This window comes from Balaenoptera physalus, assembly GCF_965194825.1.
Source record: "Balaenoptera physalus genome assembly, chromosome: 6".
Lineage (NCBI taxonomy): Eukaryota > Metazoa > Chordata > Mammalia > Artiodactyla > Balaenopteridae > Balaenoptera > Balaenoptera physalus.
In genome coordinates this window covers 59,947,901-59,964,383 of record NC_138885.1, presented here as the reverse complement: position 1 = coordinate 59,964,383, position 16,483 = coordinate 59,947,901, and the positions used below count along the sequence as shown (strand labels likewise).

Here is a 16,483-nt window from a genome sequence, read left to right as displayed (position 1 = left end):
GCATCTGTCTTTTTAGCAGCCGTGGCACAGTAATGACTCAGATTTAATCTGCAGTCAGATTGGTCATCTTTAGACTTACTGCTGTCAGTTCAGGACTTCCCCTACCTTGTATTTTTCTGAGGTCTGTTATTTTACTAGACTTGTATAGAGCACAGGAACTAACGCTTCCTTCTCAGGTATTGTGTGTCTTACAGAATAAAATCAGTTTGTAAAATGAACATTCCTTAAAATCCTTAAAATATATTTAATTTTGGTGCTTTATTCCCCAGAAGGAATACAGTTAGAAGCTCAGTTATTTAAATACTCTGTTCCTTGGAAGACCAGCAAATAAAGAGATTTCAAGTCAGTAGCTCCTTCACTGTGTTATCTTTGTGTTTTATAGGTGATTTTTTCAGTTCCTCTGACTTCTCCTTATTAGGCATTTCTCTGAGGCTCTCAATTAATTCTCACAGTTTCTTCCTTAAGATTTTCATTGCATCCAGTACCCCCAGCCTGCCTGGCCAAGTTAATGATGCATTTATTTCACTTTTTCACTTGTCAGGAAATCCTTAAAATCATGGTTGTGTTCTTTTCATAAGATTCAGGCGTGAGTACTGTAACTGTGAAAGGCACCAGGAGCTGAGATCCACTGAGAGGAGAACACAGTCATGTTTCTCCCTTCACAGTCATTCCCAGGTTACGTGACAGTCACTGGGCTGTTCACATTGTTCGTGTTCACGAGCGCACTCTCTCTCTCTCTCCCCCGTTTTTTTTCCTGATTACAAAGAGTTGAATTCTTAGAAGCCTGACAGGTGTCATGCAGCTGCGGTACACGTGTTCTTTGCCATTTCTAGCTCTTCATTTCCTCTCTGAAGTTTTTTGAAGGAAATGATCTATCAAGTTTCTTTCAATGTGAAAACTTTGTGCTTCTAATTTAGTGTTTACACAGAAAAAAAAAACGCTAATATTTGCGTGGTACTCACATTTTTAAAAGCATTTCACAACAAGTATTTCATTTGATCTTTACACTTACACTAAGAGAGAGCAGAGTTATCCTTCCATTTTTGGATGAGGAAACTTGAAATTGACAGCTCAGGTGACGTGTCTAAGGTCTCAAAGCTAGTCAGGAAGCCAGAAACCAAAAGTTAAGTCTAGGTTTTTTTGGCTCTAGTTTCCATGTTTGGCATGACATCTTAAGTTGTTTTCCTTTTTAAATGTCCTTTTTTTTTTTTCAATGCTTAACAGTGGCTTTATTAGGTGAATGCTTGAAAGTATTCAACATTAAATTCAATTTACTTCACATGTTTGCAAACACATCATTAGCAATTCTTAACTATTTCAAATCAACTAATTTGAAGTACAGAAGGCTTGTTTTCAAATAACTCCTCTGAGGTGACACTAAGACTGAAAGAAACCTATGACTTGAGTCCAGGTCTCTAATAAACTCTATTTATTAATCTGTTTTATAATTATTTTCTAATGATATCAAGTTTACCTCTCTGACACTTATTGTTTTCATCTTGGACATTTCTCATTTCTGTGTGTGTGTGTGTGTATCGAATACAATGAATTTTGATCATTCCTTTTCCTTACTTTTTGCTACCATATGATTGCAGTAGCCAGCAGTTCTTTTAAAACATTGCTTTGAAATTCTAAAAACTTGCTTTGGTACTTTGATTAAAGCCTAAGAGCAGCGTTCAGATTTCCCTTTTTCATATTTCTAAATGGTAAAGCAAGATATTTAATTTATTAGTTACATATTATTTTACATCGTGTTATATCTTATTTATTGAGTCCACTTTTTTTGTCTTTTCCTTAGTTTGCTTACTATTATGGCATTGTTACAGAACAACAGTCAGTTAAGAATGTCTTAAAACTTTCTTCTAAATTGTCAGTATTTGAAATGTGACATTTCAGTACCAGTAACTGTGGTACTTGTTACTCATCGCTGATGTGGCTATCTGATGACTAACCCAGTGTCTTCTGAGCCGCTCTGCCCCCTGCTCTGCCCCCTGCTCTGCCCTCCGCTCGTGCGCTCCAGGTCCATTTGGTTGCTATGTCTCCCTCTACCACTGGCCTTTCCGTGTGCAGTTTTTGCCTAACAGTGTTCTTGCTTCCCACCCCCTTGGCCTACATTATACCTCTTCCTTCAGATTTCAGACCATGCCTGACTCCCACCCCCTCCCCAACCAGGTTTCTTATTACAGTGCTCTTGGCCTGTACCTTTATTTCATAGCATTTATCTCAGTTTTGAAATTATTCATGTACTTACATAATTACTTAAATAAGGTACTTTCTTTCCTAATGGAATATAAACCTCATGACTGAAGGAACCAGTTTGCCTGACGTGTTAAGTAAATCTGTACTGTATAAATGAATAGCTGTGTTATCATTTACTGCCCTATGATGAGTTTTTAACCATAATCTGAAACAAATGGGACTTTACTAGTAAGTTGCAAAACCGCATTTGTGGGATGGCTGGCCATCTTCTAACCCAAATGTGGTCCTTTGTTACAACTCCATTTTCTTTCCTACCTGTTCTCCTTTTGTGTCACTCCACCTTCTATTATCTTATCATTTCTGTCGTAGTACAGTCACCAGCCTCCACTAAGAGTTCTCTGATATTAGAGTAAGCAAACAAAGGAGGAGGCCGAAAAAGGTAATATTAACAGTATGCTCTATAAATATAGTACTATATCATTGTTGGGTTTTTTGTCTTTACAGGATACAAACTGGCATTTAATTACTTAAAAGCAAAAAGATATGTGGATGCAATTGACGTATGTCACCAGGTAAAACTTAAATTTAGATTTCTTAAAATTTTTCAGATGCACTGTTTCCTACTTTTAATTAATATCAAGATGTACATGAATAGAGATAGAAGACGTCATATTTTGGTTAAATGACTCATCAAATATATCTGGGAGATACTACCAGTTTTCAAAGTTTAGAAAATAAAGTTTACTTAAATTGAAAAAACATATGTTTTTCATTGGGCTCAAATAATAAAATGTTTACGTCAATTTAAAGAAAGAGGCTAGAGAAGCATGTTAAATAAAACTTAATCCTTAAGTCAGAAGATATCTCAGGATTATTACAGATTCTCCACGTCACTGTTCTGAGTAGAAGTTCTTATGTATGTGTCTTAAGTCTGGTTATTAGAGGATTCAGATTTATAAATTAAAGAGGTTTTTTTGTCATTTAGAAGTCATTCAATTACACTTCTGGCATTGATTCCTGACTAAATGATCCCTTGTTAAAAATGACAAATATTTAAGTTGCAGTTTTAGAATTTGCAGTTTCTTTATATACATTGTCACACTGATATTCCATATAAGACATGTTACTAAACATTATTGGGAGCTCCAAGAAAAGCTCCTTAGCAGAGAATTGTGTAACGTGCCTTATCCCAGATAGCTGTGTGAGCATCATTAATAGTAAATACTTGGCCCCAGCGATTGCTGTTGATTACTGAGTCTCTGTGTAAGGCAGCATTTCACATTAAGGTTAAGGTTGTACATTAATGTAAGGTTATACATTAGAATCATTTGTGGAGGTTTTTTTTTTTAATGAATTTCCGCTACTCCTAGACTCAGTAGACCTGGAAATGTGTATGTTTCAAAATCATTCCAGGTAAATCTGATATGTGCTCCTGGGTAAAAATAACTAAGGGTTTATTAAATATCATGCATAAATAGCTAAATTTTTAAAAGTATCTTAAATCATTGATATATAATTGTTTTCTGTAACTGATCTATTAAGGAAATAATTTTATTTGTTGTATTTTTCACGTGTAGTATTATATTCTACCTTTTCCATTTAATTGCTGTTAATAGAAATGAGTCATCATGTCATACGCATCTCAGATATCACCTTTAAAAAGTGTTGTTATATTTGTAGTATTAATATAATGAAATCTCAACTGTAATGCTGTTTCTAGTAAGTTGTGTCACTCCCCAGTTCTTGATCATGAATTACAAGTTCTTATGCTTTTGTTTTATTTTGTTTTTTTGTTCGTGTGTGTGTTTTTGCAGGTTCTCGAAGCACATCCAACTTACCCCAAAATCAGAAAGGATATACTTGATAAGGCTCGTACATCTTTAAGACCTTGAAAATTATTTTAGCTTTTTTAAGCAAGAAATGGAAAGAATCTGAGTTCTTCCAGTTCAAAATAGGTTTAAGCTAATACTTTGTAATAGAAAGCATACTTTTCTTTCTCCAGCAGAGGCTGCTGTTGTATATAAAGAGAAACGCTGTGTTAAATGGATGTCTTCTGATGGAGAAGGTGAATGACAGCTGGTTTATTTAATTGACTCTCTTGATTAGGTGCAGATTTGGTGACTCTGTGGTAAAGACTATAACCCATTTCTATAAAAAATATTTTGTTAAAATCTTGGTAGTTAAGTATCCTATATCTTTTCTAAGGAACATTAGTTGTTGCTTTCAGGAAATACATTTACAATATTGTTGTTCTCTGTTAAACATTTTTGTGATAGTCTCTGTTATTTCAAAGGTTTGAGTAAATTTCCCTGTAGATATTTATGAAAAAGAAAATATATTTTTTAATAAAGATTTTATAAATTTATGATTTGTATTCTTCTTGGAACTCAAAAGACATGGTGAGTTTTGCAAGATCAGGGTAGGCTCCCCACGTTAATGCGTAGTATTACAGAAAATGTGGCTTTCCTAGAAAAATCTTTGTGGAAAAGTATAAAGAGTGTGTGTGTTTCGCTTCTCTGTTGAACTGATTCTTCCTGCTCCCAATGCCTATGTGATCCTTTTAAGAAATAACCAGTACCTGAAATTAGTTTAAATAGGTAAACCTTTATAGCAATATTTAACCTTAGCCTAAAGACGAGGTCTTTTGGTGTAACTTTAGACGCTGTAGCATCTGGTGGAGAATATTTCTGGTCAGTAGGGACTCCCAAAGCACATCATGTAAAAGCAGCTGCAGACCCCGCTCTCCCTAGAATCCCTGCCGCCACCCTGGGAGAGCACTCACTCTTTACACTGAATTTAACCTAATCTTCATAAACTCAATTCTTAACATCATTTTTAGTATGTTATCTATACCTTTTTCAGTTGCCTTTAAAAATACAATAAACACAGTCTTCAATTTTAATTGCATTTTCAATAAACAGTATTTTTCAAAGTCCCTTGCTTTTCCTTAAGTACCTCATGTTTATTTCTTTTGAGCTACATTCTAGTTTCTGATCACTTCTCCAATTTTCCAGAGTCCTTTTAATTCCAATTATATGTTATAAAATTCTAGTCATTCTTTTATGTATGGCATTCCATGAAAATGTTTAATAAGTAGAGCATTTATGAAACATTTCATGCCTGTTAAAACGCTTTCACATGTCTTATTACATTTATCCCCCATTCCTATAATATAGACATTATTATCCCTGTTTTACAGTTCTGGCACTGTGACAGATTATCTCTTTCTCTATAACCTTTCAGCCTGAATGGACATTGTTAAAGACGTGATATAACAGAATACCCTTAGCAGTTCCAGTGAGCCTGCATCATGGAATGCTAGAATTATGGAAGTTGGATAGAGAAAGTAGAACATCTCTTCTCCCAGCAAGACATTTCCAAATCAGTTTTCCTATCTGTAAAATGAGTTTGTTTTTGTTTCTTACGCAGCCACTTATTCTGCCATTTTTTAGATACTATTCTAGAAACTTTCTTTAAACTAGGTCTTTTATTTCTCAGTCAGCTCTCCAGAGAAATAGTGTTTTTTCAGATGATGAGGCTCAAACTAAGTGATTTGCCCAAGGTGAGAGAAGAATTGTCAGAGCCTGGATTCCACACCAGCCTTTCCTATATTAAGGTTCCTTCCATAACTAAGAGAGACGGTGTCTATGAGAAAAATTCTTTTATCTGCATCTGGCTAGCAGATGAAGCTGAGTGTTCTGTCACAGAGGTGGCTAGGTAATGAGGAACGAGAAGAGCTGAGCGGAATGAACGTTCTTACAAATGTGGCAGCTTCCAACGAGAGGTGTAAGTGAGGAGCAGTGTAGTGTAGCAAGGAAGAACACGGCTCTGAAGTCAGACTGGCTTAGGTTTCAAGTCTGGCTTTACTACTTTCTCAAGTTACATAGGCTCTCTGAGCCTCGTTTTGCTTTTCTTATCCATAAAGTAACGTATCGGGATAATAACCTTCCTCAGGTGGTTGTAAGAATTAAGTGAAAGAACGTACATAAAACCTAATGAATCTAACTCACTTGGGCTCTTAATAAATAGTAGCTCTACTTACTTATTATAAACCAAACAGGGTCAAGTAGTAGTTGCAAGTGAGAAGAACCTTCACAGAAGAAAAGAGACAATGCTGGCAAAGGTGAGATGGAGAGGACTAGTCAGTTCCCCTAGAAGCACAGCCGTACAGGAGTCAAGATTCTCATTCATTGTCTCCCTCCCTCCTTCCCTCTCTCTCTTGCTCCCCTCCCCCACCAGAAATTATGTTGCACTCTTTACATGCATAAATCTCACTTCATCCATCTGGAACAGACTTCTGACCTCTCCTCTGCTGGAATTCTCTCCCTAATCCCCGCTTACTGTCTCCAAGCTTCCCTCTCTAGGCTTATTCTTTCTTTCATTCAGGTACCAGTTTATTATCACCTCCTCAGAGACCCTGTCCATGCCCAGGCCAATGCTCTAAAGTAGCCATCATGTCAGTCTGTACCCTGTCACCCTTGTTAAACTCTCTATTTAGCACTAACTAATCTCTGATGTTTTTCTTGTTCACATGCCCAAGATCACACATCCAGGAAAGCTGGAACTCAAACTGAACTGCTGCTTGAAGGAATCAGTGCCCGTGGCGTGTTCAGTGATAGTTTGGGGCCCACGCAGAGGACGGGGAGGGAGGGACACAACATGAATGAATTTTCTGTGCATTTGGGGTTTGACTGTCACCACCCTCATAGTAAGGAAGCATTTTTAAGTTCAATGCCCTTTGACATTAGGCCAGCTAGTATGGTGAACTGGGTCCCAAAAGGAAACTGCTCTCTCTCCCATAAGCCAAGAAGCTAGAGCAATTCTGGAAGGGTTTTATTGATGGACAGCTGAGGAAGCTAGGTTAAACTTTTCACTAGGATAGATAATAGAATCACTATGGAAACCAAAAGACCGGTTAAGACTGACAGGAACTCTCCTAGTTTGGGTCTGGAGATAAGTGAAGAGCCTTATAACAGGATCATATTAACAGTGCTAGTGCTGATAAAGTAGCAAATGCTTTTATGTTTTATTTTGCTTTTTGTTTTTAATGAAAGATTGGCAACAGTGCAAGAAAACCACCACATTCATCCTTTCCGAAGGGAATTTGGCAGTATGGATTTAAGATTCTGTCCTTTGACCAAGTAATCCCACTTAGAGTAATTTGTCATAGCGGACATTCAGAAATTTCCTCAAAGTTTTTTGGTTTAAAAAAACATAGAAGCGGGCTTCCCTGGTGGCGCAGTGGTTGAGAATCCGCCTGCCAATGCAGGGGACACGGGTTCGAGCCCTGGTCTGGGAAGATCCCACATGCCGCGGAGCGACTAGACCCGTGAGCCACAATTGCTGAGCCTGCGCGTCTGGAGCCTGTGCTCTGCAACAAGAGAGGCCGCGATAGTGAGAGGCCCGCGCACCGCGATGAAGAGTGGCCCCCGCTTGCCACAACTAGAGAAAGCCTTAGCACAGAAACGAAGACCTAACACAGCCAAAAATAAATAAATTAATTAAAAAAAAAAAAAAACGTAGAAGCAAAAAGCTTGGGTTTTTTGGTTATTGCCAAAACATTCAGCATAAATGAAGTGGTCAAATATATTAGTTTACCCAATAATGGAGTACTATGTAGTCATCAAAAACTGTTTTCAAAGAGTTTTTCTTTTTTTCCTATTTAAAGAATTTTAAAAGATTTTTAACTGCTAAGATTTTCACAAAATAAGTGAAAATGCAAGAAACATAACTGTTCCTATAACAATTTGCAAAAGAATATAAATAGATGTATATGTAAGATACACACACACGACTAAATGAAACTAACCCAATTTTTAACAATAGTTCTATCTGAGTGATGAAAAATTTGCCATTTTTCAAGTTAACTGCAAGGAACACACACTAAAAATAAGGATTTTTGCTTTTTTTTTAAAAAAAGAATAGCTTTCTTAAAGATGAATAGAAAAACTCTTAACCCCCACACTTTAATGGTTTGTACAAAATGTAATCTGGTTTATTTCAGTTGTCAGAGAAAAAGATTCAAGAAGGAGAAGACTGAAAAAGACTACCAGAAAATAGCAATAGGAGAGTGGCGATAGCAACTTAATAGGAGAGCACAGGAGTTACTGAGGGAGAGAGGAGTACCACTTGTCAAGGTGAGTGAAGAGTACAGTCCTGTAACTGCAGAAAAAAACCAGTTCTCTGCACTTTGCATGATTCTAGTAACAGAGTTTTAAAGATGATCCTACCAAATGTAACTAATAAGAAGCCGGAGGAAATACCCGAGATCACACAGGGCCACAACGTGTAGTTGTGTCGTGTGAGCCCTGGACAGAGTGACCCACCCGAGGGGGTAGCAGAGGAGCAGAAGCTAGCGCTCTGGGTCTCACAACTGCAACTGCACCCCTTGGAGGAAGAGGATCCCTTACTAATTTGAACAAAGTTTGAATGAAAGGTGAGGAACTAGAGACAGAAGAGAAAAATGTTTGGCTATAGGGCTGAGGGTAAGGGAGCAATAGAGTGATGGCTACAGAGGTTTATGAAAGGGTTTTTGTTTTCTGTTTTTCAAGACAGGAGCTACTTGAGCATCTTGGAATATTTATGGGGAAAGGTCAGTAGATATTGAAGGTATAAGAAAGAGAAAAAGGAGAAGCCTGAGGAGGAAAAGGGGTCCAGGGGGTGGTTTAGAAGAATTAGAGTTCAGAGGGATGTGTGATTTTTGTAAAGGGAGTAAAGGAACAAAATAACTGTAGAAAGAGGTATTACATATAAAGGTGGGCTTAGGAGCCCTTATGCTGATTTGCTCCATCAGTTTTATAGTAAAGTGGACTTTGACCTAAAGGCAGTACCACTCTTTCATATGCATGGAATTTGGGGGCCTCTGTTTTCCTTGAGCTCTGAAGTATTTTCACTTACTTCCAGGTTCCTGGTTGTGGTTGCTGGAAGTCTGCCTGCCAGATTAGAGGGGGGTTACTGTAACATCATAAATCATAGTTACGAGCAAAAAAGTGTTACCCACCTTTTAATCCTCTTCTTAAGAACCAGATGTTTTCTAGAGAAATGCCTGACTCTACACTCGGCCTTATAGTGCACGTAAATGGATCTGGCACGCTGCCCGTAAAACAATTTGATCCCATAAACGAGGAAAGCTGAGTAACGAGCAGATTCTAAATGTCTTCCTTCGGAGTGGTACAACCTTAGAATCTATGGCAATCTTTAAACGAGGCTGTTTTCAAATAGTGTGTATGTTATGTTTATCTTTCTTCAAACAAATTCTTTTGGCAATGTAACAGAAACTCTGTTTTAAAAAAACAAGTGTATTTTAAGAAAGTAATTACTATTTCAGTTTCCGCCAGAGGCAGGCTAGTTTTATTTTTAATGGGTAAATGATGTAAGAACCTTAAAAAAAAACAAAAACAAAACTTGAAACACTAAGAACAGGGCTGGGAAGTATTCAGTAGTATCCTCACTTATAATGGGTAATAGGTCCTGTTTCACGGGTACAGATTAAACTTTTTATGGAAAACACACTAAGCTTAAAGAACACTGGAGGAAAAAATGTGTTAACATGCTAAGCAGTTACATAAATGCTCTCTTCAAACCGTTTAAGTTAAATACTTGAAGTTGCTCTAGTCAATGAATGAAAACTCCCTGACATATACTTTTTTGACAAGTTTCCAGCCAATTTTTCACATTAAGTCACAGATTGCAGAGGATAATTTGAGGGGGATATGGGGATTGGGGAAAGTCCAGGATATTGAGAACACGCAAGAGCAAAGTTAAAATGCTGGAGCACAGACCACACAGAGGTCAGGGGAAGAAATGTGACCAAGGAGATGTGTCTGGGTCCTGATGTCAGTTCTTTGTGCTGAACAAGTAACTCTACTGTCTCTTATGAAGTGTAATATCTTTTTTGTGTGAGTGAGCTTACTGCTGTTTCCACAGGTTTCTTAAATTGTAAATATTCATTACTTTAGTTCCAATAAAAATTGGGTTTTTTCCACACACACAAAAAATTTTTGGTTGATTTTTCATTTGGAAGTCATTTCAAACTTAAAGAAGTTTCGTGAATAAGAAAAGTACGAAGAGCACCCACATGCCACTTACCCAGATACATACCACAATGTTGTTAGTATTTTACGTCATTTGCGTCTTCTCTGTGTATATACAAATTTTATATATACACACACACACATACACACCTATACGTAAAATGTTTTTTCTGAACATTTTGAGAGTAAGTTGCATGCATCATACATGCCTCTGTACTCCAAAGTACTTCATTGTGTATTTCATGAGAATAGGGATATTCTCCAGTTTAAGGACAGTACAGTTACGAACATCAGTTAATTCAACATAGATACAAAACTTTTAATCTGCCACTATTTACCGCCAACTGATCCAATAATATCCTCTACAGCATCTTTTCCCTCCAGTTGGGTTCCATTCTAGGACTGGGTATTGCATTTACTTGTCATGTCTTTAGTCTTGTTTAATCTGGAGCATTTCCACAGCCTTCCTCCGTCTTTTATAAAATAGCTATTTTTGAAAATACAGTCCTCTGCCCCTCCCCCCTTTTTTTTTAAATTTCAGTGTTCCTTTGTTTTGGGTTTGCCTGATATTTCCTTAAGATTCAATCTGAGTTGAGTGTTTCTGGCCATAATACTGTATAAGTGATGTGGTGTCCTCATGTGGTGTCTGGAAACACACAATGTCCACCTGCCCTCATTGGAGACATTAATTTTGATTACACAAGTCAAACTTTTCTACCATATAATTGTTATTTTTCCCCTTGCAACTAATAACCAATCTGTGAGGAGACACTTTAAGATCTTACAAATATTCTGCTTCTTCAAAAATTTCCCCTAGATTAGCCTGATTCCTGCCTGATCTAACATTCACCATGATGATTATAAATGATGATATTCTAACGTCACCACTTTCTCCACATGTTCCAAGCAGTCATCCCTTAGCATTTTACTATAAGCAAGAGCCCCTCCTTTGCTTATTTATTATTCTTTTTACTTTTTTACATATTTATTATTTAATATCATATGTGTTCATGAATTCCTATTTTTTCATTGGTTCATAATTCATTAATGCCTTTAATTATTTTGGTGCTCAAATGGTTTCAGATTTGGCCAGCAGGACCACTTCAAGTTGGCTCCTTTGGTGTCCTTGTGACTACCCCTATCTTTTTCTTTCTTTCTTTTCCTTTTTTTTTTTTCTAAGCATGTTCCTACTTTCTAGCATAACAAAATATCCCAGGTTCAACTTGTAATTACCCTGTCCCAGCCCTGGAATCAGCCATTTCTCTGAGGAGCCCTGGTTCCCTTTAGTGGGGCAATGGTATTAGAGATCAAGAACTTAGTGTAAAGTGTGTTCACTGCCACTAGGGTGAATTGTTTCTAAACCCTTTCAACAAATAGAAAACATATGCATGTATATATGCACTCACATGCATACATACACATATATATGTGCACACATATACATGCATACACAGGTGTAAGTAAACACATACTGAAACATGTTTCAGAAATCACAAATTTACACCAATTCCTCCAAATCCAGTTTATCACCCTAGGGTTCTTTCTTGTGTTCCCCCAGTTTTCATTTGTATGTCCCTTCTTCCACAGTGAGACCCTGAGTCCCAGCAACTTCATCATATTTGTTCATTTCTTCAGTCTTATAATCCACCTAAAATAGTTTCAAACTTGCTTCACCCAAATGCTCACAACAAAAAAAAACCTACCAAAAAGAACTCAGGATTTGTCTCCCACTTTTCCCAGTACCACCAATTTTGATTGATTTTGATGTTTACAAATTTAACAGCATATTTTAAAATGTTACCATAAGCCTTTCCCAGTGGTATGAGATATTTTAAAAATCAAACTAAATAATTTATTGATGACAGGAGGGTGTGTCTGCTCCATAGACCAGCTTTGCAGTTTCCTTCCAAATATTCATCTACTTGCAAAATAAATACCAGCCCTTCCCACACCAACCAGTATCATATTAATGATGCAGTAGCAAGAAAAATAGTAGGAGACTCTGGAGCTTAAGCAAAACATCATATACTAAGGATTGAGAGTTAAGATTTTTTAAAAAATATGTAGTAGATATATATGATCATAAATGGATTTATTTTTGTTTGCCCTTAGGTATTTTCAGACCCTTTGCTGTGATAGTTTACATGGCAGTTATAAACATGTCTAAAAACATAGGGAAATTTTCTTCTTAGATTATTCAAAATACTAGTTTCTGGTTTATAGCAACTAACACCATTTTACCCTCAACCTGCTTTTTCAAACTGCTGCCTTTTTTCATTGAGTGAATCCTGGTCATTGAAAAATTCAGGTTTATTTCCCCTATTCTTTATTTTTGTATTTACATCTTATATCTATTTTCTTGAGTCCTATGGCCTCACAAAATGCTTTTGAATAGCAGAGCTGCAGAGATGATGGGGAGGTCAGCTATGTTAATTTCAAAGTGCCCCAGTCTTCAGTGTGAGGTTGCCTAGCAACCCATCACTCAGGCCTCCTTTGTGGATGCGAGAAGAGGAAGCAATTCTCCTATACACTCTCAAGCCGAGATGGTTTTATAAAGTGAAAAACCTTTTGCAAAGGCTTCAGCACAACCCCTGTCTCTCCGTTTCTGCCCACTTTGTGCACTTCACACATGATAAGAGAAATGGTCCACCTTTTGATGCCTTAGATCTGATACAGATATAAAATGGAGCTATACATGCTACGGTCAAACAGTGGAAGTGACCTGTATCCCTATGTTAAGCTGAAACACATTAATTAAATCTCTCGTCATCCCTTCTCTTACATGAAAGCATACTTTCCCCTCAAGTTCTAAAAGCCAGTTATGTTAAATGAAACTGCAACTGCCTGCTGAGCATCAGTTACCATAGCGACGTGAGGCAGGAGTATTTTTCTCCTTAGGCAAAGGATGGCTGAAGTGTGTTCAATCAAGGACTCAAGCAGCATGCTGACGAGAAATCAGGCATCTGGGAAGAATCTGCTCTATTCCCTTTTCTCCACACTTAACTTGAAAAAATAAATAACCCCTCTGCTATTCCCCCAAAGCTATTAGCTTTTTAGAAGTGAACTTCAGTGGGTGGCAGAAGTGCCCTACCTTAGGGCATATAGGAAAAGGGAGAACAATGACATGCCAGTAAAGTCCATGTGAACAGCTGAGCCACGTAGAGATGAGTGCTATAGAAGATAAGCTGCCCTTTCAGACATTCTGAAAATACACAGCGAAAATAACAGCTAGAAATCCGTGTATTTCCACACTGTAAAAACACTGATGTACAATTTTTGAACCGTTTATGATCCCCTGAACTTATTTGCTAGGCAGCCAATGCTATTCAGGAGCACATTATGATTCAGATCCATATTGGTCTGTGAAGAGTCTATAATTGATAGTTAAATCAGGTATAAGGCAAAACGCTTTGTGCCATTCTCACTTGCCTCCAAATACGGTTGAGAAGAGAGAAGCAGTATAGCATAGTGAGCTTTGGAGTCAGACAAGCTGGCTTAGCATTCTCTGCCGCTTATCAGCAGTGTGATTTGGGGAGAGTTCCTTTCGTTCTCTAAGTCCCGATTTCCTAACATTTGAAATGGGAATAAAAAGGATTGTTGACAGTGTGAAATAAGAAAATATATGTAAAAAAAATATGTAAAGCAGTTGGCATTAATGAGGATTCAAACACTGATGACAGCTGGTGTTATGAACTTGGCTTATCAACCACAGTGTTCAATCATTTTTGAACACCTGGGCCACACCCAGCATTGTGCTTTATGTGTGAGGGATATTGAGGTCCCATCAAAAAGAGGGCAGCCAAGTTTTGGGATGCCTACTGCTGGTTATTCACCCTTTGGACACTTCAATTTGGTACATCATCCCCACCAATATTCTGTCCATACTGACGTGGCACTCCTCATGGTTTTCCTCCAGGGCCAATTCACGGGGAAAAGTCTCACTGCTACTTTACAGCTAAATTTTGCTATTTTACCCAAACTGGTGTTACCAGCACCCTCAGTCACCATAGACTGGAGATCACCTTCCAAGGGCAGAGTTAAAATAACAGGCAACCACCAGAGAATGCACTTCCAAAAGATCTGCCAAACTGTTTTCAACAATGAAACAACATGGAAAGTATATGAACTCCCAAAGTGGCTATCTTGGACTCTCTTTTCTGGCAACGGTATACCTTCTGGTGATTTACTAACAAATCATTGACATAATTCTTTAAAGTATAACCTCTTAATTCAGATCATTAGTCTAACCCCTTTATTTTAGACATAAGGAATGGAGCTCAGGGACATTGATTTATCCAGTTCATATGGATATATGCGTATATATATACATATACATACACACATGACACTACACAGACATGCATACACACTCATAAGTATACACACATATATATAAAGAGAGAATAAGTTCTATAGATTTTTGTTCATGTTTATCTCAAAGTCAATTCCAAGCTCCTCATTATTAATAGTGACTACAATTTGCAAGTAACAGAAACCAACATGAACAATCCAAAGACTTCATCATTACCTGCCTTCATTTTCTTGAGCTTACCTGTGTCCTGGGGCATTGTGAGGTGAGGGTAAGTTAGAAACCAAGCAAAATTTAAGGAAATGGATAGGAATCATTTTTTCCGGGAGGACCCAAACAAGATGTTAGCTGATGGAGTGAAATCTTCAGGAGAAGCAGAAGGCAAGTACAGCTAACTGAGCCCCAGGAGCAGGAGATGCTCATTTGGATAAAACTTAAGGCTTCTCTGCTCAGTGAGCAGAGACAGTGATATCTCTGCTCCTATGAGTAGGACCATAACTTGCCAGCACACACTTGGGCAAGAATATTGCAAGGTTGCCCAAGGTCCCATCTGCATAGTTATAACCACCACCCCTTGCCCCTTCTCCCTCACCCCCCTACTCATATATACATGGTGTTTTCCTCTCTCTTCTTCTTGTCTGTCCCCATCCTAGAACCCCTTCCTTGCCTGGAGTGAAGCCCTGTGCTTTTTTCTGTTTCTGTTCAAGATGTTTTCTTGATGCCCCAAATTCTCTTGTTCTAGCCAAAGTATTTTGTCCTCTTTCATATAACTAATCTAAAAATGAAAATCTCTTTAATATTCAGATTTTTTTAATAATAAACCTTGATGGCACATCAGACCCCAAATCTAATCAATGACGTGAACAACAACAAAATATCTACTTTTGCTCAAGTAGCAGGAGGAGCTTAAAATCCCAACTCATTGAGTGAAGTTAGGAAAGAAGAAGAACAGAACAGTTGGTTCTGAATTAAAATTGTAACAGGAATGGAATATCTACAATTCAAAAGATATTACTAAAGAGTCAGAAAAGTAAAAAGTGTGCTTTGAAGAGTTCCTGTGTCATGCTGGCCTTGTTACATCAATCATTTCCTTCCTTCTTTCATGTAGATAGATGGGCGCTGCCTGTCCTGGACTTCTATCTATCATCAGCAGAACAGGACCATCTGGAGTCAGAACAGATCATCAGTCCTTCCACACATCCAAGTTAGTTTTTTTTTATTAAAAAAATATAATACAACTGAGAAGACATTGTCAAATTCCTCTGGTGGTTCTGTCTGATTTCTGTTAGGGATCCATGACAACTCAGAGTGATGTGAGTGATGCCATGATATCAGGGCAAAAGCCCTGCCTTAGGAGTCTGTATTAGTTTCCTATTGCTGTAGTAACAAATCACCACAAACTGAGTGGCTTGAAACAACACAAATTTATTTTCTTAGACTTCTGGCTTCCAGAAGTCCAGAATGGGTCTTATATAAGGGGAGAAAATCAAGGTGGCAGTAGAGCTGTTCTTCTTCTGGAGGCTCTAGGGGAGAATTTGTTCCTCGATGCTCCCAGCTTCTAGAGGCTGTATGCGTTCTTTGGCCCATTGTCACATGACCAACCTCTGCTTCCATCATCACATCTCCTCTGACTTTCCTGTCTCCCTCTTTCCCTAGTAAGGACCCTTGTGATTATATTGGGTCCACCTGGAAATGCAATACAATCTCTGCATCTCAAGGTCCTTAACTTGATCATGTCTGCAAAGTCCTTTCTGCCATGTAAGTTAACACATTCATAGGTTCTGGGGATTAGGATATTGATATCTTGGCAGGGTGGGGGTTGGATTTCTCTGTCAGCCACATGGTCTGACATAATCGGAGACTTTACTTCCTGGAAATCAGAAAGACTGATTTCTAGTCCATGATTAGGAATTTCAGTCAGAGGAGTGCATGGGGATTGTTG

The 16,483-nt window shown here is 37.8% G+C and overlaps 1 protein-coding gene across 5 annotated transcripts in view; it reads left to right on the top strand.

The window, feature by feature from the left end:
• TTC21B (tetratricopeptide repeat domain 21B) overlaps positions 1-15,738 on the top strand; it is a 96,732-nt gene extending 80,994 nt beyond the window's left edge. Inside the window, exons 28-32 of one of the 5 annotated variants that reach the window (XR_014264625.1) lie at positions 2,704-2,771; positions 4,014-4,067; positions 4,202-4,264; positions 8,211-8,336; positions 15,650-15,738. Coding sequence is in view for 1 of the 5 variants with exons in the window: in XM_082464909.1 (XP_082321035.1) it covers positions 2,704-2,771; positions 4,014-4,067; positions 4,202-4,264; positions 8,211-8,279 (254 nt within the window). In the remaining 4 variants the exon portion in view is untranslated. Of the gene's footprint in view, positions 1-2,703; positions 2,772-4,013; positions 4,068-4,201; positions 4,265-8,210; positions 9,603-15,649 lie in introns of those variants that run through there. The other 4 variants (XR_014264626.1, XR_014264627.1, XR_014264624.1 and 1 more) reach the window with 4 other exon arrangements.
• The last annotated feature ends 745 nt before the right edge of the window (positions 15,739-16,483 follow it).